This window comes from Lynx canadensis, chromosome A1 (genome assembly GCF_007474595.2).
Source record: "Lynx canadensis isolate LIC74 chromosome A1, mLynCan4.pri.v2, whole genome shotgun sequence".
NCBI classification, from domain to species: Eukaryota; Metazoa; Chordata; class Mammalia; order Carnivora; family Felidae; genus Lynx; species Lynx canadensis.
In genome coordinates, this window is record NC_044303.2 from 133,037,757 (window position 1) to 133,060,081 (window position 22,325).

Here is a 22,325-nt window from a genome sequence, read left to right on the forward strand (position 1 = left end):
GGAAGCAGATTCCAGATGTAACAGCGTGCCCAGGGTACACCTCATTCAGAAAACAGATTTGACAAAGACTCAAAGAAGATGGGGGTATTACCATTATCTAGAAGAACAACATTCTAAGCAGAAAAAATAACCAGAACAGAAGCCTTTAGGAAAGAGGATTTTGTGTATTCAGAGTTAGGAAGCCAATTTGCCTAAAGCCAAATGAGAAAGGGTAAGAGTCTGTGAACAACACATCACAGAAGCCTGAGTTATATAAATACTTTAAACAGTGACTAAGTAGCGTGAAGAAGTCACTGCAAGATTTTGAGTAGAGAAATGATAGACTCTTTTTTTTAAGATTTTATTTTTTTAATTTTTAAAAAATGTTGGCTTATTTTTAAGTGTGGGAAAGAGACAGAGACAGAGCATGAGCAGGGGAGGGCAGAGAGAGAGGGAGACACAGAATCCAAAGCAGGCTCCAGGCTCCGAGCTGTCAGCACAGAGCCGGACGCCGGGTTCGAGCTCACAAAGTCCAAGATCATGACCTGAGCAGAAGTTGGATGCTTAATGGACTAAGCCATGCAGGCGCCCCTTAAGATTTTATTTTCATGTAATGTGTACACCCACGTGAGGCTGGAACTTACAACCATGAGATCAAGAGTCGCACATTCTACTGACTGAGCCACCCAGGGGCCCCTGACATACTGTTTTAAAATATCAATGATAGCTGTATTGGGAATAGTCAACTAAGCTGCAAGGACAAAAGCAGAGAGATCAGTTGGAGGCTATTACATTAAAAAAGATGAGAAATACTTAATTATATCCATGGGTGACATCAGTGGAGATGGGAAGAAACAGTTAAGACTCTAATTTTGAAGGTACAGCCAACAGGATTTACTAAATGATTAAAGGCAGAGTCCAAGAGAAAGAGTTAAGAATGATGCCCAAGTTTGGGGCCTAAGCAACTGAAAAGATAGAGTTGCCATCAACTGAGATAAGGAACAGATTTTGGGTGGGAGGATCAGGAGTTCAGTCTTGGAAATGTTCACTTTGAGATGCCTATTACACATAGAAGTAGAGATATCTAGTAGGCAGTTGGATATAAAAATCTGCAGTTCAGAAGGAAGGTCTTAGTTAAATGCCAAGAAACTGAATGACATCATCAAAAAAGTAAGTGTAGGGGCACCTGGGTGGCTCGGTCAGTTAACTGTCCAACTTTGGCACAGGGCATGATTTTATGGTTTGTGAGTTCAAGCCCCGTGTCAGGCTCTGTGCTGACAGCTCAGAGCCTGGAGCCTGCTTGGGATTCTGTGTCTCCTTCTGTCTCTCCCCTTCCCTCACTCACACTCTGTCTCTCTTTGTCTCTCAAAAATGAATAAACATTTAAAAAAAAAAAACATAAGCATAGATAATGAAGAGAAGATCAAGCATTAGACCTTGGGCACTCCAGATCAGGGAAGAGATGAGAAACTAGCAAAGGAGACAGAAGGAGCAAGCAATAAGAAGAAAACCAAGAGAGTGTGAGGAGGTATCCTGGAAGCCAAGTGAATCAAATATATGACAGCGGGGCAGGGGTGGGGGCTGTGAGATGAGGGATATCATCAGCTTTATCAACATCAGCTAAAAAGACACATGAAGACTGACAACTGATCACTGAACTAAATAACTCAGCAATTACTGATGACTTTGATGAAAAGACTATGGGTGGAGAGGCTGAAGCAAAGGCCAAACTGGAATGGGTACAAGAAAGAATAAGAGAGGAATTTTAAAAAGTATAGATAGGGGCGCCTGGGTGGCGCAGTCGGTTAAGCGTCCGACTTCAGCCAGGTCACGATCTCGCGGTCCGTGAGTTCGAGCCCCGCGTCGGGCTCTGGGCTGATGGCTCAGAGCCTGGAGCCTGTTTCCGATTCTGTGTCTCCCTCTCTCTCTGCCCCTCCCCCGTTCATGCTCTGTCTCTCTCTGTCCCAAAAATAAATAAAAACGTGGAAAAAAAAAAAAGTATAGATAATTCTTTCAACGAGGTTTCCAGCAAAAGCAAGACAATAAAAGTAGGCAGTAGTTTGGAAGTAGGGGGTAATATGGCAAGAGTAATTAGCTGTTGTTTCTGTTTTTTTTTTTAGGAAGTGAGAAACAATGAAAAGTATATTCTGATAAAAATGATCCAACACAGAGTGAAAATTTGCTGATGTAAGACAAGAAGGGTAGAATAACTAGAGCGATATCCCAGAGTAGGTGAGACAGGATGGAATCAGACCCAGTGTGCCAGTAAAGAGGTTCCATTTAGAAAAGACAATGGATAGTTCATCTGTGGTATCTTAATCTTGTTTCAGCCTCTCTAACAGAATACCATAGACTGGGTGGCTTATAAGCAACAGAAATGTATTTCTCATAGTTCTGGAGGCTGGGAAGTCCAAGATTAAGGTGCTGGTAAATTCAATGTCTAATGAGAACCTGCCTTCTGGTTCATCGATGGTACCTCTTCACTGTGTCCTCACATGGTAGAAAGAGTAAAGGAGTTCTTTGGGGTCACTTTATAAGAGCACTAACTTCAATCATGAAGGCTCCACCTCCTAAAACCCTCACACTGGGCATTAGATTTCAACATATGAATTTTGAGAAAACACAAACATTTAGTCCATAGCATATAATAGTTAGCCAAGCAAGCAGAATATGTAGGGGTGTACATGCTGGTGGGTGGGTAGGTGGGGTAGGGGGAGTCTGTGGAAGTTGTTTTCTTATTCCTTCAATTATCTTGGTAGGGTAAGAAGGAAGCTCATAAACTAAAAGTGAGTACAGAGGAGGAGATTTGACAGTTTGAGAAGATGGGAGAAAGTGTTAAAGTGGTGGTCTAGGAGAGCAAAAGTGTGAATGAACTTGGAAGAGACAGTGTGATTGCCAGGCAGCATGACAGGTCCACTTGAAGCTCATGATGATGGAATCAAAGTGGGATTGATTGGCAAAGTTATAGGTTTTGCTCCATCTATACAAAGTCACATGGACATGAGCACATAGTAGGTGGAGAGCTGAATTTAAACAAGGTTGGGTTTTACAAGAAAGGGAGAGATGTACAATGCATGAACATAATTATGAACCATGGTATTTAAATGGGGTAAGAAAAGGGGTATGAAAGGTAAGGGATCAACATACTGGAGGTATTGGTAGGGTCAAGAATTGTTGAGGTAGCGATTTTAGAGGGAGTGAGTTGGAAAGATAGGCAGTAGTGGTCAGGAAGTGTTATGTTGACGATAGAGATTATGGGGAGAATGCAGTTTCAGTAATGATAATGTCCAGGGAAGAGTTTCTCACCCTTGGCACTGCTGACATTTTGGACTTTGTTCTGGGGTCCATCCTGTGCATTATAGTATGTTTAGCAATTTCCATAGCCTCTACCCACTAGATGCCATTGAGCAGCCCCCCACTGGTGACAATCAAAAATATCTCCAGATGTTGCAAAATCATCCTGAGTTGAGAACCACTAGTCTAGGGTATGGCCAAACAGCTGAGTGGTTGAGATCACTGGAGTAGAGGCCAAGGAACAGAAGTATTGAGAGAACTCAAAGAATCACCTATGAGTACACTGCAACTGCCAAAAATTAAGACAGGAGTAGTACTAGAAAGAGTGACAGAGGGCAGGAGCCACATGAAGTAGATGTCGGTAGATGATGACAATTAGGTGTGGGTGACAAAATCTGATGAAAAAGCTCAAAGCTGATAAGGCTATAATTCTTCACCACTATGGTAAGGCTGGTACTAGAACTCAGGCTCCTTTCCTAGAGCTTTTTTAAATGTCTAGAAGGTGGGCAGACTTCTCCACATGATTTCATACTCAATTAAATTAGACTCACAGAGTCAAAAATAGGGGTCGGTCAAAAACAATTGGCACTATTTCTGACTGCCATACATAACAAACAGATGAAGGCACATATTTTTGGCTGAAGACCATCCTAAAAATAGGGCATAACATCTTGATTTTTAGAAACCTCTCAATTTTCTTTCTGGCCCTTAAAAGTATTATACTGCTTTGATTAGGAAAGAAACATCTTTTATTAAATAATTGCATTTATGTGTTTATTACTGAGAAACCATAACTAACACTTTCTTTAGATAACCAGTCACCTTTACCTTCACATAGTCTAACTGAGGACAAAAAGATTTTAATATGAAATGAACCAACTGCAATGTTCTCCAACTGTGTGTCACCTGCTCCTCTCACTGCCACCTGGAAAGACAGCATCTCACCAGATTGCAAGCAGATTTAGAGCAAATGCCGATTTTCATCCCCACCTCTTAAAAGCATATTCACAATGGAAGTGCCTACTGAAATTAATAGAGGGATCCCTTTTGTAAGAGAAATAGCTTCAAGATGACAAAATCAAATTGTATAACTTATTAAATTCTCCCAAATGCACTGTCTCATTGCAATAATTAAGTCTTTAGGCCACAAGGAAGGTATACTCATTGAACCTCCGCAAGCTCATCTGCAGAATTCAATCTTTCCATGGTTATAGTGAATTTAATTTTTATAATGCATAAATGTGAAGCAGAAAAGATGGTGTCAAGGAAACACATGATGCTTTCATGCAAGTCTCACTCAACTTTACAGATTACCAAATCTAATATTTAAAGCTTACATAAACAAGGGTAAAATCCTCTCATTTTCAAGTGTCCAAATAGAACGTTGTTAGAGTTTAATTGTGATGTAATTATTAGACTTTTACATACTGCTTTTATGATGACTAAGGTATTTTCATATATCAATCCTAAACGAGATGCTTTCCTATCAGGAAGACACAAGATCTTCAGAATAAAAACCAGGATTTAAATGTCAGCTTTGCCACATTTCGCTGTTATGTTACTTAATCTATCTGGTTTCATTTATTATCTGTTAAATGAAGATAATACTAACTTGGCAGTTACTATAAAGAAAAAATTCCCCACAGTGTGAACAGCATAGTTCTGACACATACTAGGTCCTCAATAAGTGAATCACAGTCCTCCTATTGTATTGTTAATTAAAACCAAACAAGCCTCAGAGAATGGACACAAGATCTCTCTTCTCGAAAGATCAACAAAACATTATCATTTTGTTATTATAGGTCATAAAGTCAGGCTTATAGTTATTTTAGTCTTTATTTATAATACAAATGAACAAAAAGCGCTCATGCCTACCTTCCAAACTTTCTTGTTCATCCGAAGTATAAGCATCCATCTGACTTTGTTCCCGTAAGAAACGAATAACTGCATAAACTAAGTGCTTGATAGATGACATTTTAAAAGCTTAAATGCTTTTCCTTGATAAGAAAAAGGAAAACACTGATCTAAGTTATTTTAAAGAATTAGGAAAGTTATAAATAACAAGGGTTATAAATTACATCAAAAGTAAAAAGCAAAAACAAAACCTGCATTACCTTCATTCTTCTTTTAAAAGTCAGGAGAACACAAAGTATTGTTATGATAATGTATCACATATTTTGATTTATACCCAGTAGTATTAGATTATGTTAAAACTTGCAAAAGTAGAATTTTTCTCAAAACATGTACCACACAAGCTTAGACACTAACTCACTGGATCTTTTTTTTTTTTAATTTTTTAACATTTATTTTTTGAGAGACGGAGACAGAGTGTGAGCAGTGGAGGGTCAGAGAGAGAGAGAGTCACTGACTACCTCACTGTATTTTTTTTTTTTAATGTTTATTTATTTTTTGAGAGACAGAGTGTGAGCGGTGAAGGGCAGAGAAAGAGAGGGAGTCACAAAATCCAAAACAGGCTCCAGGCTCCGAACTGCAGGCTCTGAGCTGTCAGCACAGAGCCCGATGGGGGGCTGGAACCCTCGAACTGTGGGATCATGACCTCAGCAGAAGTCAGACGCTTAACCGACTGAGCCACCCATGCGCCCCATTATCTCATTATATCTTAACAGTATATATGGTACAGATACGGATAAGGACAGGGGTACAGATACAGAAGTAGAAATCCCCAAAAGGCCTCAGTACTATGTTGAGGGAGATTTCATACTGCTGACTCAGATGCTCATCTACAATAAGCATCTTCGTCTATTTCATGAGATTTTTTTTAAATGTATGCATAATTTACACTGCACCAACTTTTTTAGGCTGAGACTGTTACTTGAGGAGGAAGTATATTAATGAAAGGGTGTTCAACTATTGAGTGTCATTCTTAATAAAAATAGCATTTCTATTTAATCTAGATATGTCGGAAAATCATTGCCTAAATCGATGGATACTACACACCGACCAGTGCTCTCTGCAGTAGCTGTGCTCTCGTGGACAAGCTGGAAGCTCCCGGTCATGTTCATTCACATGGAATACTATCGCATCCAAACAGTGGCGCAGGGCCAGCCGGCATTAATGGCTTATTTCCACTAAATCGCATCATCCATCTGTTCTCCAGGTTCCCTAATCCAAAACCAGGGTGTGGTACCCGCCGCCAGGATGTTTATTATTTCTAGGCTTATTCTAAAGGCAAGCCCAGTCTTTAGGCCATGGGGTTGCAAGTATTAAATAAGGCCCCAGGGCAGAAGGTGAAAAAAGAATGGGAGTGAAGAAGGTGAGGAGGGGAAACGAAGACAGCCAATCTCCTCCCGTCTTCTCCCCCTTCTTCTCCCCATAACACATCGACCTCCTACCTCCCTTGGGTACCCGGGCCTCGCTTCGGCCCAGACGGGGTTTGATGCGGGTGCGCGGTGCAGGCCCCACCTGGGGCGGCAGGAGACGCACCCATCCCAGACAGAAGCCCCTTACCAGGCAAGAGGACGCGAGATGGTGGCAGCGGGCCCACGGGCGTCCGTAAACCGGTCCGCCCGCTCGCTGGTCCTCCGAGCTTCAGCCTGACTCCCGATCGTAGTAGTGCCAGCGGTCGCCAAAACTTCCGCTGCTCTGGGCCGCCGCCGCCCCTCAGCCCACCCGGCTGTGCGCTTTGCTCCCGGCCAGTGGGTCTCGCCAGAACCGCCCCCGGGGCGGTGCCAGGAGCGCGGGGCGGGGCGCAAGCCGGGGGGGCGGGGCCCAAGTGGGCGCCGGCGTGGTGCTGTCGCACGTGGGAGGGCGCGGGCAGGGCTGGCAGCCACCGCCGCTGTTGCCTCCTCCGCTAGGCCGCCTCTTGGCTCCCGGGCGCCCCGCCTCCCTCCACGCCAAACCGGAGGACAACGCGCCCGCCGCCGCCGCCGCCGCCACCGCCTCTCGGCGCTCCCATGATCGCCCAGTGCCTTTCGGCTGTGCGAGACCTCCACAGGTATCTCGGTGTGCGGGTTAACCTTGACTGTGGGCCGGGAGTGGTTTTCCGTCCTGTCAGTGCCAAGTGCCTGTGCTCGGGCTTTCCCAAGCGCACCCCTCTGACGCTCCTGGGCCTCTCCCTCCCCGCGGCCCGCATGCTCTGCCCTGAGGGACACCTGGCGCGGGGGAACTTCGGGCCACCTTTCCCTCCTCCGCTCTCTTGGGAAGGCATCCATTCCCCTTTGTTTGGGACTGCCTCAGCTGCAGTCAGCGAGACTGGTCACAAGCCCGGCCCAAAAAGAATGCAGAAAGATGGTTCGGATAAGAAAATCGTTTGACTTCCGCCCCGCCCCCCCATCCAGAACTGCAGATCTCTTATTGAAAGTGCCGGCAGCTGTAGACTCAGGAATAGCGATTCTAATTTGCCCCTCACGCACATCATTAGCATACAAATCGTTTAACGTCCTTGCAAGATGAAACCGCTATGGTTTTGCGGCTTTTCTCCGTCCATGCTTTCTAATTTCCTTTTTTATTTACCTCTTCCCCATAAAACATTCGGCCTCTTGCTGGGGCAAATTGACTTGGCCCAAAATGGAGGAAATTATTGCTTGGACACGCTTTGGGGCAGCCTCAGCTGCTGTTTTGGATTGCTTCCTAGCTCCCAAGCCACACCCCTCTGCAACAGACCAGTAGCAAGATGGTGAGAGAATTAAATTCTTTGCTTGGCTGCGCTAGATGGAGTGGTTTTCAGAAACAATGCCTCTACCACTCCCATTCCCGAAGACAGCCTTGAACTGTACATCGTAATGAAGATCCAACAGAAAAAAGGAAATGTGTCTTTCTTGCTAGATACTTATGAAACTACTTTGGGAAATGTTAAGCATTCAACCTTTTTAACAGTTTTCTATTGTACATGGTCACTCATCCGTGAGGAGCTTTATGTTGCTCAGTCCTTATACTTACGGTGCGTCCAAGGGACAGTAGTAATTATAAAGAGTTAATGTGATGGTTTTGGCCATATTTCACGCTGTCCTTTTAGTCTGCAGGCTGTAAGTGATAATAGCTTAAAATGCAGCTATACCAACCAGTGAAGATAAATAATGCAGGTGTGAGAAGAGAGAATAAATATCGAGTAAGATACCAATTCTCAAACTTCTCAAACTTTTTAGCCCCAAGACCTCTTTACCTTACAAAAATCATCGAGGACCTAAGAGCTTCTGTTTATGTGGGTTGTACTAGATCTATCCATATTAACCATATTAGAAATGAAAACTAGGGAATTGTAAAGTATTTATTAGTTTATTTATAAAACAATAATAAACTCATTACATGCACAAATAACATTTCATTAAAAATGAAACTATTTTCCAAACTAACTATTTTCCAAAACTCCTCCAAAAACATGAGTAAGAAGAGTGGAATTGTGGGGTTTTTTTTTCCTTTTCTTCAGCTTTTTTTATTGTTGTAAAATATACATAACTTAACATTTGACATTTTAATCATTTTTAAGTGAAAGATTCAGTGGCATTAAGAACTTAAACATTGTTGTGCAACCATTACCATTATCTGTCTCCAGATCTTTTTCATCATCCTAAAGTGAAACTCTGTACCCATTAAACAATAACTCCTCATTCTCTTCTTTCCCATCCCTGGTAACCACTATTCTTTCTGTCTATGAATTTTACTTTTTTAGGTACCTCATACAAGTAGAATCATAAAGTATTTGTGACTGGCTTATTTGAGTTAGCATAATGTTTTTAAGTTTCATCCATGTACTTAGGTCAGAATTTCCTTCCTTTTTAAAGCTGAATAATATTCCATTGTCTGGATATATGACATTTGTTTGTCATCTGTCCATGGACATTTGGGTTGTTTCCACCTTTTGTCTATGTGTGACTTAATAGAAAATAGCTGAATTCTTACATCTGCTTCTGCATTTGATATGTTACACTGTTTTGGTTTAAGATGAAAAAAATTCCACCTCCCATTCATATATAGTTGGAAAAACTACTGTTCTTTTTAAATTTATTTATTTTTTGAGAGAGACAGAGACAAAGTGAGCGGGGGAGGGGCAGGGAGAGAAGGAAAGAAAATCCCAAGCAGGCCCCTCACTGTCATGGGGCTCGAACCCATGAACCGTGAGATCATGACCCGAGCTGAAACCAAGAGTCACACACTTAAATGCCTGAGCCACCCAGGCACCCCTAGGACTACTTTTTAAAAGTAATCATGGGGCGCCTGGGTGGCGCAGTCGGTTAAGCGTCCGACTTCAGCCAGGTCACGATCTCGTGGTCCGTGAGTTCGAGCCCCGCGTCGGGCTCTGGGCTGATGGCTCAGAGCCTGGAGCCTGTTTCCGATTCTGTGTTTCCCTCTCTCTCTGCCCCTCCCCCGTTTATGCTCTGTCTCTCTCTGTCCCAAAAATAAATAAACGTTGAAAAAAAAAAATTTACAAAAAAAAAAAATAAATAAATAAAAGTAATCATGGATATGCTTTATATCATACCAAAGTTTGATATGTGGTAGTGTTTTAAAGATTAGTTTCAATGCAGAATATGAAACTATCCATGTACTTTTCTTACTCTATCATATTAAAATCCATGTGTCTATCTTAGATTTTAAACGGATCTTTTACCCATGATTTTCAAATACCAAACATTGGTTACTTGGAAAATAGTAGTTCACTCTATTAAACAGATCTTCCTAATGTTGATACATTACATTTTACAATATCAAATCATATTCCCTAATATCATCATCCATCTCATCATAAATGTCTTGAAGTATTAGGGAACTAGCAAGCTCACAATGCCAGATACACTTTTTCAAAATTCTAATTTTCATTTTAAAGCTGACATTTTATCACTGCTAACAAATACTGTCAGTTCCTTGAAGTGACAGGCTCACTTTGTTACATTTTTTGAGAGAATTTCTGCAGCAGAAATGCTGTATGCATACATTGCCACACATACACATTCAGTGATTGAGATTTAATAAAATTAAATATTTTACTATTTCATGAAAGTGAAATTGACATTAATTTTTAGCATGAGTGAGTGGTCGTAAAGAGTATAATGACTGCTAAGACATTTTGGTGCCACTGCCTTGATTTGTTCTAAGGTGCCAATGATTTTATCTACCATTGCTTCTTACCATCAGTACAAATGTCGACCAAGTGAACAAAGTAAATAATATCATAGTATTATCGTGAAATACTTTTAACCTCACAGATGACTTGAAATGGTCTCAAGGACCCCTCTCCATATTCCCATCCCCAAGGATTGCAAACCACATTTTGAAAACCACTGGTCTTTGTTACTCAGATTTTTTTTTTTTTTTTTTCTGAGAGAGGTGTGAGAGCAAGGGAGGGGGGCAGAGAGAGAGAAAGAGAGAATCCCAAGTGGGCTCCACACAGAGCCCATTGAGAAGCTTGAACCCATGAACCATGAGATCATGACCTGAGCTGAAACCAAGAGTCAGATGCTTAACTGACTGAGCCACCCAAGTGCCCTTTGTTACTCAGATTCTTTGTTTATGTGTGGAAGAAAATAAATATATAGAAAGCCATGCAATTATTATCTTGTTAGAAGCTGGTAATCAGGGGTACCTGGGTGGCTTAGTTGGTTAAGTGTCGACTCTTGATCTTGGCTCAGGTTATGATCTCACAGTTTGTGAGTTCAAGCCCCACATTGGGCTTGTGCTGACAGTGCAGAGCCTGCTTGGATTCTCTCTCTCTCCTTCTCTTTGTCTGCCCCTCCCCTGCTCATGCTCTCCTCTCTCTCTGTCTCTCTCTGTCTCTCTCAATAAATAAACTTTAAAAAAAAGCTGGTGATCAACTATAGCAACTATTTTATTACTTAACAGCATAATATTACAGTTAATCAACATATACAGTAGTAGTAGTCATTAAATTACAGCATTTGTGAGTGAGTTAATCACAGTATCTTTGTTTCAAACTGTATCCTCCAAAAAACAGTCGATACTAGGCAACATGGAAGGCCTCTGTGTTCTCTTGATATATTTTTCCTAATTTCTTCCGACACTTGGGAGTTCATTTTAGTGTTTTAAAGTGACCAGGTTTTTATTTACTGACTTAAGATTCTTCTTGTGTTTTCCTGTTGGCAGAGCTGCTATATATCCCCTTCCAAAGCCATTTGAGCAGCCCATATCATTGATGGATTACTAGGCTAACTTCTTGGGAATGAGGGGACTGAGAATCTGAAGACATTATGCTTGCTGTTGAGATAACCTATATCCTTAAGTAAATCACTCAATATCTTGGATCTCTCAAATTCCTTATTTTGTAAAATGAAAAGGACTAGACTAAATAATACCTAAGATTTCTTTCAACTTTTGTTGCCATAGCAATTAAACCAGGAGAATTTCCCTTCCTACCTCATCTAAATTGCACAGAATTTGAGCCAAGCAGAATCTAATGTAGAGTGAGGGATGGATCATTGCATGATCAAAAAGACAAATGGGAAAGATGACTCAACAATATTTAGTCCAGATTATGCCCATAATGGCCCTCGTTTCCTCATTCAATTAAAAAAACCCTTGGTTTTAAAAATTATGACAGCAATGCGTGTTCACTGTGGAAAACTGGAAAATATTGACAAGCAAAAGAAACAAGTCCACCGATCCAGAAGAGCCATGTGTTAATAGCTTCCAAAATCTTTTCTACATAGATGTTTTTGTTTTTACAAATATGAGATTATACCATATTTATTATAATTTTTATGTACTGCAAGCACTCTTCCATAATATAAAGAGTTACAATATAGTCCATTTGGAAATGTATGATAATTAATCCCTACTTTTGGATATAACTCTTCCCAACTTCTTGCTGAGTAATAGTGCTTAGATAAACATTCTTGCTATTAGGTCTTTTTCCAAATCCTTAATTATTTCATCAATATAAGTTTTTAGCAAAGGAATTTGTACATCAGAGGCCTTTGATGCACATCTTTCAGGATTTGGTACCTATTTTTTTCCAAAAAGTTTCGACCAAATTTCACTCTTACCAGTGGAGTGTATAAATGCTAGTTTCCTACACGATTACCAACACTGAGCATTTTAATATTTTTTATCCTTACCAATTAGTTAAGTAGAACTTTTCTTATTGTTTTCTTAAATGTTTATTTTTTAATGTTTATTTTCGAGAGAGAGAGAGAGAGAGAAAGTGCAAGTGCAGAAAGCGGGAGAGAGGATCCAAAGTCGGCTCCGCCTTTACAGCAACGAGCGGCCAGATGCAGGGCTTGGACTCATGAACCATGACCTGAGCCGAAGTCACTCAACCAACTGAGCCATCCAGATGCCCTGAAACTTTTCTTATTATAATTTACATTCACTTCCCCTTTTTTTTTTTGAGAGTTTATTTGGTGAGTTTAATTCTCTAATAAAATTTCAGGACTTGTGATCTGAAGACCAAAAAAGTTCCTTGTTTTCCTTTTCCTTTTTTAAAAAATATTTATTCGTTTTGAGAGAATGCACACACACATGCAAGCAGGAGAGGGGCAGAGAGGGAGAGGGAGAGAATACCGAGTGGGCTCCTTGCTGTCAGTGCAGAGCTTGACACGGCCCTTGATCCCACAAAGGAGGAAATAATGACCTAAGCCAAAACTAAGAGTTATATGCTTAACCGTTTAACTGACTGAGCCACCCAGGCATTCCCAATTTATTCATATGGGAAGTCTTAGAAAGTCAGACAAATTAAATTATAGTTATTCATAAACTTAACATTTATGTATCTTAACTGTAATTAAATAAAATCGAGATTGTGTCCCCAAATCCAGTAGATAGAAACCCCAGAATTTTACAATGGTGCTAGAAAAAAAATACTAATGGAGAAAAGGTTTTAAGTTACCAATATCAAAGGTTACACATTAGTTGTATAAATGGATTTTAAAATGTTGTAAAGGAGGATTTTTATTGTTGCTCTTTACCCCTGGTTTTGCACAGAAACGTCCTAGTACTTTCTCATGTTTAAATAATATCACTTCTTTGGTTAAGACAAAAGAGAGAACTTCTGTGGAGAGAAGCACCTAGATTAAAGTATGAAGAACCAAGGAAATTGATGCTTATTGGGCACATATGTATATGCCACACTCTGCTTTAGAAAGGCAGGTAGTATAGTACTCTAGACTAGACTAGAATAATCTGTAGCCTGCTTGCCTCTGCCACTGACTAGCACTGTGATCTTAGGCAGAGTTACTTAATTTTTCTGTGTTTATTTCTTCATCAGCAAGCTGAAATTGATTGGCTGATTTTTTCACTCGCCAAATATTTACTGAGTATTATGTGCCAAACATTATTCTAGGTCTAGTGATACAGTGATGAACAAAGCAGCCCCAAATCCTTATGTTCGTGGAGCTTATGTTCTTTCTAATGGGAAAGACAGATAAGGAAATTACAGCGTATGTTAAATGGGAAAATGTGCTAGGGGGGCAAAAAATAAAGCAGGATAGATGGGTATTTAGTATTGGTGAGTTTACAGGAGAGGGCTCAGTGAGAAGCTGGTGTTGTGCCTGATGTGTTTGAGAACTCAAAGAGGCCATTGTGACTGGAGTGGAGTACAGGAAATGAGATAAGAGAGGGAAAAATTGTACTCATCTGTATTAGAAAAACAGTTGTTCCTTCTCCTAGGAGGCCTTTTACTACTCACCCAGAACTTTTGGCTTATGACAATTAGGTCACCAAATGTGTGTGGAAGTTTTCTCCACAGCAAGCAATTCTCTGCCTTACCAGCGGGGTGTCCTACATTTTAACTTAATTCTGACACTGTCTACCTGGAGTTACCATCAGATCCCCCAGGTTAAGGGCTGGCTCCACAAGTCTGCTAACCCAACTCCAGATGCCAATTTCAAGTCCATGTTGTTTCCACTGCTTCTGTCCTATTGGCTATAAGTCTCAGGTTCCCATGACTCCCTCCTTGGGTTCAATTAATTTGCTAGAGTAGCTCCCAGAACTCAGGAAACATGTTTACCAGTTAAAGGACATTATTGTAAGGATGCAGATGAAGAGATACTGAGGTCTGAGCACAGGAGCTTCTGTCTCTTTGAAGTTGGGGTGCATCATCCTCCTGGAACATGGCTGTGTTCACCAAACTAGAAGCTCTCCAAACCCCTTATTATTGGGATTTTGATGGAGGTTTCATGAGGTAGGCATGATATGTCGTTAATTCCATTTTCAGCCCTTCTCCCTTCTCAAGAGAATGGGAGGGAAGGCTAAAAATTTCAATCTTCTAATCATGGCTCTTTTTGGTGACCAGCCCTCATCTAGGAGCCTATCCAGTCACTTCATCAGAACAAAAGACACTCCTATCAACCAGGACATTTCAAGGCTTTCAGGAGCCCTGTGTCGGGAACCAGCATCAGAAACCAAATATTACAACAAAAGATGATCCTAGTGCCGTTATCACTTAGGAAGTAATAAGGTTTTTAGGAGCTCATTGCCAAGAATCAGGGGCAGAGACCAATATATATTCGCTATTATCTCATATCACCTGTTTAAGATTGAGAGTAAATAAATATAGAGTACTTTGAACATTACTTGACTATATCCATTACTATTGCCAAAATAATGCTATGTAGCAAACCAAATCTCGGGAGTTTAGTGATAAATGTTTATGTTTGCTGACACACATTGTGTTTGCAGGGCAGTTTTTCTGGTCTTGACCAGGATCATTCCACCTATCAGCCATGGATTGTGTAGGCAGCTCTGTTGATCTTGGCTGAGCTGCGTCATATATTTGGGGATCTGGGATGGCAAAAGTTGGGGCCGTTTGGCTCTCTTTCACATTCTCTCTCATCCTCCAAGAGGCTAATTCTGACTTGTTCTTATGGCGATGTCAGGGTTCCATGAGAGTGGAAGTGTATACAGGCCTCCTGAAGCTTAGCCTCAAACTGGAGTACCATCAACTATGCCACATTATGCTGGCCAGAGCAACTCCCAAAGACAGACTGTATCCTGATGGGAGGAGCAGCAAACTCAAAATTGTAAGAAGTCATAGGTACATAGAGGGGTGAAATGGGGGTCATTTTAGCATTTGGTCTACAATATTGGCACATCAAAGCTCAATATATGTTAGCTATTATTTTCATGTTTGTGAATTACCTGGTTGGATTTTGGAGGTTTTTAAATTCAGAGTATTAATTTGTAATAGCCCTTCATAAATGTTGCAATTTTTTTTAATTTTTTTTTTTTAGTCTTTGAATTTTGGGGTGGATTGTTCCCGCTTTTTGTTCTACACAAGTTAAAAATTTTTATGTAATCAAGTATATCAGTTTTTTGTTTGTTTTTTTTTAATGACGTCTGCCTTTGGTCATGTGCCTAGAATGTCCTTCTACCCCAAGATTAGAATTTTTTTAAATCACCTGACTTTTCTTCTAGTACTTGTATGTTTCATTTTGCATATTTGAAACCTTTATCTATCATGAATATTGACTTTTTTGAAATGACTTTTCTAATTATTAAGTGAAACCAAAAGAAAATCAACATAAACTGAAGGAAGTATGAGAAACTCCAGCTTACAAAATTGGGGTTTCTGATTACCTCAGTGTACATTGGAAGATCCTATCCCATTCCACCTACTTGGCACTCAAAAGGATATCCTTCTATTTCCAAGCCACACATAGCTGGTGTCTTTGATACCTAATCGTATTTAACCTCAAGACTAAGAGGAAAATTCTTTTTCTGCCTCACATCTTTTATTTTTTCTTCCTGTACCCCCACCCACCACCTTTAGGGTAACAATCAATTTGTTCTCTGTAGTTAAGAGTCTGTTTCTTGGTTTGCCTCTCTCTTCGTTTTTTTTTTCCCCCTTTGCACATTTGTTTTGTTTCTTAAATTCCACATGAGTGAAATTCATATAGTATTTGTTTTTCTCTGACTGACTTATTTCACTTAGTATAATACACTCTAGCTCCATCCATGTCATTGGAAATGGCAAGATTTTATTCTTTTTTATGGCTGAGTAATAGTCCATTGTGTGTGTATGTGTGTGTATACGTATATATTATATGTGTATATATACATATTTTCACACACATACACAAACACACAATACAACATCTTCCTTATCCATTCTTCAGTCAATAGATACTTGGGCTGTTTCCATACCTTAGCTTTTGTAGATAATGCTGCTATAAACAGCAGAGTGCATGTATCCCTTTGAATTAGTATTTTTGTATTCTCTGAGTAAATATACCTAGTAATGCAACTGTTGGGTCACAGGGTAGCTCTATTTTTAACTTAAAAAAAATTTTTTTAAGGTTTATTTATTTATTTTGAGTGAGTGACAGAGAGAGAGAGAGAGAGAGAGAGAGAGACTCTCAAGCAGGCTCTGCACCATCAGCACAGAGCCCATTGTGGGGCTCGAACTCACAAACTGTGAGATCATGACCTGAGCCAAAATCAATAGTTGGACACTTAACTGACTTAGCCACTCAGGCGCCCCTCTATTTTTATTGAGGAACCTCCATACTGTTTTCCAGACTTGCTACACGAGTTTGCATTCCCACCAGCAGTGCAAAAGGCTTCCTCTTTAGGAGTAGGTTTTTTATGCTTTGAGTATGCCACACCATACATAAGGATGTAGCTACAAAAATATTTACAGAAACATTCCTCTCATTTACCTAGTCTTCCCAAGTTTCCAAGCACAACAAAAGAAGACAAGTTCCAATGCTTAAAAGCATTACAAGTCTCTGTTTTATATTTGCTAGTATCTTGTGACTAAAGCAAGTCGAATGGTCAAACCTAGACTCAAGGGTGGAGATAACTCTTGATGGAAAAAAACTGCTGTGGGGCACCTGGCTGGCTCAGTCGGAAGAGCGTGTAACTCTTGATCTCATGGTTCTGAGTTTGAGCTCCACATTGGGTGTAGAGATTACTAAAAAAAATATTTTTATTACTTAGAAAAAAAAACTGCTGAATTATATTACAGTAGGTTATGCTGACAGAGATAGGAAAATTTTATAGATATTTTTGCAGTCTATTACATAGCTTATGTAGTATTCAGGAAAAAAAAATTATCTTTAAATACATTAGCAAAGAAGAAAGATTTGAGTTTTTATCTCAGAAAGCCAGAAAGGGAACAGCAGTTTAAACCCAAAGAAAATAGAAAGAAGGCAATAATAAAAAGCAAAAAGCAATGATACAGAAAACAAACACACAATAGGGAAATTCAACAAAGCCAAAGTTTGTCCCTTAAAAATATGATAAAATCGATTGACTTAGGTTAGCAAGAAAAATGAGGGAATACATATACATCAATAAAAGGATTAAAAAGAGGAATGTCACTAAAGATTGTACAGATGGTCAAAGATGAGAGTATAAAGAAGTGTTTGCCGATATATTTGAAAATTTAGATAAATGGAAAAATTATTTGAACAATATAACGTTAAGATGGACACCAAAAGAGATAGAAAATCTTTTATTTATTAAAGAAACTATTTTTGTATTGAAAGATTTTCCACAAAGAAAACTCTAGACCCATATGGCTTCAGCAGTGAATTCTTCCAAATATCTAAGGAATAATACCAGTCATACATAATCATTTCCAAAGAAGCAAAAAATAGTCGATACTTCCTAACTAATTTTATGAGACTACAAACCCTCATTCCACAAATTCAAGAGGACACTACAAGGAAAAACCAGTGGGCTTTTGTAAGTTTGAAAAAATTAGAAAATCAATCCATGAAATCAACCAATTAATTGAATAAAGGAGAAAAATCATGTGATTATTATGCGAGATGCATAAAAAAAATTGATAAAATTTAATACCCATCCATAATTTAAAAAAAATTGCAAAACCAAGAATAGAAGGACTTCTTTAACTTCATAAAGTATATATTTTTTAAGCCTATGTGAAACTTCATACATAGTAGTAAAATTACTTTTAAAAAGCCTGCCTGAGATCAGGAATGAGGCAGAGATGACCGTTTTTACTATGTATATTCAATGTTGTCCTTGAGGGTTCAGCCAGTGCAATAATTTAAGAAAAAAAAAAAAGATGGAAATATTGGAAAGGAAGAAATAAAACTGTCATTTTTTTGCAATGACATAATTGTGAGTATAGAAAATTCAAAGGATAAAATATTAGAATGAATGTTTTATATCCATGGACATAAGATCAACATACAAATTGAATTATAGGTCTATTCCTTAGCAAGATACAATTGGAAAGTGAAATTTTCAAATTATATAAGTAAAAATAGAATTAAAAACTTTAAATATCTAGGAACAAATCAAAAAATATAAAACATCAGCAAACTACAAAACATTTGTGAAAAGAATAAAAGTCTAAGTAAATAAAAAGCGAGTTCTAAAAAACAGATCTAAAACAAAAGATCCAAGTAAATGAAAGGAGATGTCAGTTTGGGATTGGACTACTGAAGATAGAAACTGTTTATTTTCTGTCCACCTTATTTCCATTTTGTTTGCCTTTGGGAAAGAGCAGCTTAAGGCCAGTCAGTAGTTGTTCCTACCCATTCAGTGGCCTCAGCAGTGGGAGCTGCTGACCAATCTTCAGTGGCAGATTAAGTGCTCCAGTCTTCAGTCTTCAGTGGGAAACTGCTGAATAGACATAGAGGGAACCTGCAAGCCTTCAGACCAGCCTACGACTTCAGGTTGAGTAGCAGTGAACTCAGGAGCAGGAGCAGTCCATTCACCCTGAAATTCCTCCTTGGTCACAGCATTTTCAATAGTGGCCTGCTCTTTTCAATCTCTCCAGGGTATCTGTAGAGGTAGAGATCAGGCATTGACCTCCCATGGGTGTTTACGGGAAATGGTGACATGCATCCACTGCATCAGACCCACTCAGCGAGCTCCCTTGTTGCAAGGGATGCTATGGTGATGTCCATATAGCACAGAGGAGAGTCTGTTACACAGAGCGATGGTAGGCTGGTTAATATAAGATGCCTCTGTAAGAGGCTGGTGGTCAGCCCTGGAATCAGTAAGCACCAGAAGTCCCTGCTCCTGGAAGGCTGCAGGATCTGGTTAGTGAAGTTTCCAGGAGTGAAGTTGTCAGCAATAGGAGTGGCTCCAGTAGCAGCAGCAAACTTCAGCACAGCTCGCTGGCCAGTATTCTTGGATGATATGACACTGACATCAAGCAGGGTTTTCAATGGCAACAATGGCACAAGCTGCCAACAGAAGCTTCTCCCAGGTTCTCTTCAGTTATGATGTAGATACCATCACTTTTCCTTTTGTAGATACACTGTTCCATCTGGAAGTCAAGGTTGGTACCACCTAAGTAAGTGGGTTCCTGCTGCAAGGAATTTGAGGATATTCTCCTCCTTCACTTGTAGGACATCAGGGCTCCGGACATTGTGAAAGTTTCCCTTTAAGTTACAACGGGAACACAAAACAACATGGTATCAACCCCTCCCTGGGTAGCACAGAAAGGTGGACTACTGAATGCAGGAGAATTGTCGATTTCCCCTAATTTAACCTTTAGATTCAATAAAATCCCAATCAAAATCCCAGAAGAACTTTTTGTGGAAATTGACATGCGTTGTCTAAAATTTAAAATGGAAACATAAAGGGCCAAGAATAGCAAAACACAAACTTGAAAAATAACAAGTTAGAGGATTTAAGCTACTAAATACCAAGGTATTACAAAGCTACAGTCATTCAAAAACAAAACAAGGGGCGCCTGGGTGGCTCAGTTGGTTAAGTGTCCGACTTTAGCTCAGGTCAGGATCTCACAGTCTGTGAGTTTGAGCCCCGCGTCAGGCTCTGTGCTGACAGCTGAGAGCCTGGAGCCTGCTTCAGATTCTGTGTCTCCCTGTCTCTCTCTGCCCCTCCCCTGCTCATGCTCTCTCTCTGTCTCAAAAATAAATAAAAACATTTAAAAAAAAATTTAAAAAGAACAAAACAAAACACAGTTTTGTATTGGTGCAAGAATAGAAAAATAGATGAAGGAACAGAGTCCAGAAATAAACTTAATACATACTTGACAACTATTATAATATTTGGTGTGCAGTACTGTAGTAGGGGAAAGGAGGGCTTTTTTTGAATAAATAAATGCATAGTCATACAGAAAGAGATGAACCCTTTTTTTCCCCCTTTAATCCTTTTTTCTTTCTTTTTCTTTTTTCTTTTTTTTTTTTTTTTGAGAAAGAGACAGAGTGTGAACAGGGGAAAGGCAGAGAGAGAGAGAGAGACACAGATTCTGAAGCAGGCTCCAGGCTCTGAGCTGTCAGCACAGAGCCCGAAGCTGGGCTCGAACTCACTGACCATGAGGTCATAACCTGGGCCAAAGTCAGAAACTTAACCGATTGAGCCACCCAGGCACCCCTCTTTTTTCTTCCTTCCTTTTGTCCTTCCTTCTTGCTTTCTTACCTTTTAGTTTAAATTCCAGTTAGTCAATATACAGTCTAGTATTAGTTTCACGTGTACAATATAGTGATTCAACACTTCCATGCAACACCTGGTGCTCATCACAACAAGAGCTCTCCTTAATCCCAGTCACCTATTTTACCCATCTCTCCACCTCCCTTCCCTCTGGTAACCATCAGTTCTCTATAGTTAAGAATCTGTTTCCCCTTTGTTCATTTTTTTCCACCTTTGTTTTTTTTTTCCCTTTGTTCGTTTGTATTTTTTTTCCCTTTGTTCGTTTGTATTGTTTCTTAAATTCTACCTATGAATGAAACTCATATGGTATTTGTCTTTCTCTGACTTATTTCACTTAGCATAATGCTCTCTGGCTCCATCCATGTCGTTGCAAATGGAAAGATTTTATTCTTTTTTATAGCTGAGTTATATTCATTTATATGTATGTATATATATGATGATGTATATAATATATACAATGATATAATGCAAAGGAATATTACATATATGTGTGTGTGTGTGTGTATATATATATATATATATATATATGACATATACATACATGCACACACACACACACATACCCCATATCTTCTTACTCCATTCATCCCTCATTGGACACTTGAGCTGTTTACATAATTTGGCTATTGTAGATAATGTTGCTATAAACATCAGGGTGCATGTATCAATTTGAATTAGTGTTTTTGTATTCCTTTGATAAATATCCAGTAGTGCAATTGCTGGATCATAGGGTAGTTCTATTTTTAGCTTTTTGAGGAGCCTTCATACTGTTTTCCAGAGTGACTTACCAGCTTGCATTCCCACCACGGTGCAAAAGGCTTCCCCTTTGGCCACATCCTTGCCAACACCTGTGGTTTCTTTTTTTAAATGTTTTTAATGGTTTTTTTTTTCTTTTATTTTTGAGAGAGAGAGAGAGCAGGGGAAGGGCAGAGAGAGAGGGAGACAGAGGATCTGAAGTGGGTTCTTCACTGTCAGTATAGAGCCCCGTGCTGGGCTCAAACTCAAGAACCTTGAGATCATGAACTGAGCTGAAGTCAGACACTTAACTGACTGAGCCACCCAGACTTGTGTTGTTAATTTTAGCCATTCTGATAGGTGTGAGGTGATATCTCATTGTAGTTTATATTTTGCACTTCCTTGATGATAAATGATGTTGACCATCATGTGTCTGTTGACCATCTGCATGTCTTCTTTGGAAAATGTGTATTCATGCCATCTGCCCATTTAAAAAAATTTTTTTTTCTTTGAATACTTTTCTAAAATTTAAGTTAATTAACATAGTGTAGTATTGGTTTCAGGAGTAGAATTTAGTGATTCATCACTTACATATAGCACACAAAGCCTATCACAAGTGCCCTCCTTAATTACCATCACCCATTTAACCCATCCCCCACACCCAATACCCCTCCAGCAACCCTCAGTTTGTTGTCTATATTTAAGAGACTCTTATGGTTTGCCTCCCTCTCTATCATTATATTTATTATTTTTCCTTCCCTTCCCTTATGTTCATCTATTTTGTTTCTTAATTTCCACATATGTTTCTTAAATTCCACATATGAGTGACATCATATGGTATTTATCTTTCACTGACTTATTTCACTTAGCATAATGCACTCTAATTCCATCCATGTCATTGCAAATTTCTGCCCATTTTTTAATTGGATTATTTGTTTTTTGGATGTTGACTTTGATAAGTTATTTATACATTTTGGATACTAACCCTTTATCAGATATGTCATTTTCAAATATATTCTTCCATTGTA

At 39.4% G+C, this 22,325-nt stretch overlaps 2 protein-coding genes across 4 annotated transcripts in view; one reads left to right on the forward strand and one right to left on the reverse strand.

Moving 5' to 3' along the window:
* Positions 1–6,937, reverse strand: part of SGTB (small glutamine rich tetratricopeptide repeat containing beta) — a 45,040-nt gene extending 38,103 nt beyond the window's left edge. For all 3 annotated transcript variants that reach the window (XM_030322130.1, XM_030322123.1, XM_030322139.1), the window contains exons 1-2: positions 6,742–6,937; positions 5,149–5,270 (exon numbers count right to left, since the gene is read on the reverse strand). In XM_030322130.1, the coding sequence (XP_030177990.1) occupies positions 5,149–5,248 (100 nt within the window). In that variant the 5' untranslated portion in view covers positions 5,249–5,270; positions 6,742–6,937. The remainder of the gene's footprint in view (positions 1–5,148; positions 5,271–6,741) is intronic.
* Positions 6,938–7,085: 148 nt separating this feature from the next.
* Positions 7,086–22,325, forward strand: part of NLN (neurolysin) — a 107,320-nt gene continuing 92,080 nt past the window's right edge. The window contains exon 1 of the mRNA XM_030322118.2: positions 7,086–7,228. Coding sequence (XP_030177978.1) covers positions 7,188–7,228 — 41 coding nt within the window. The 5' untranslated portion in view covers positions 7,086–7,187. The remainder of the gene's footprint in view (positions 7,229–22,325) is intronic.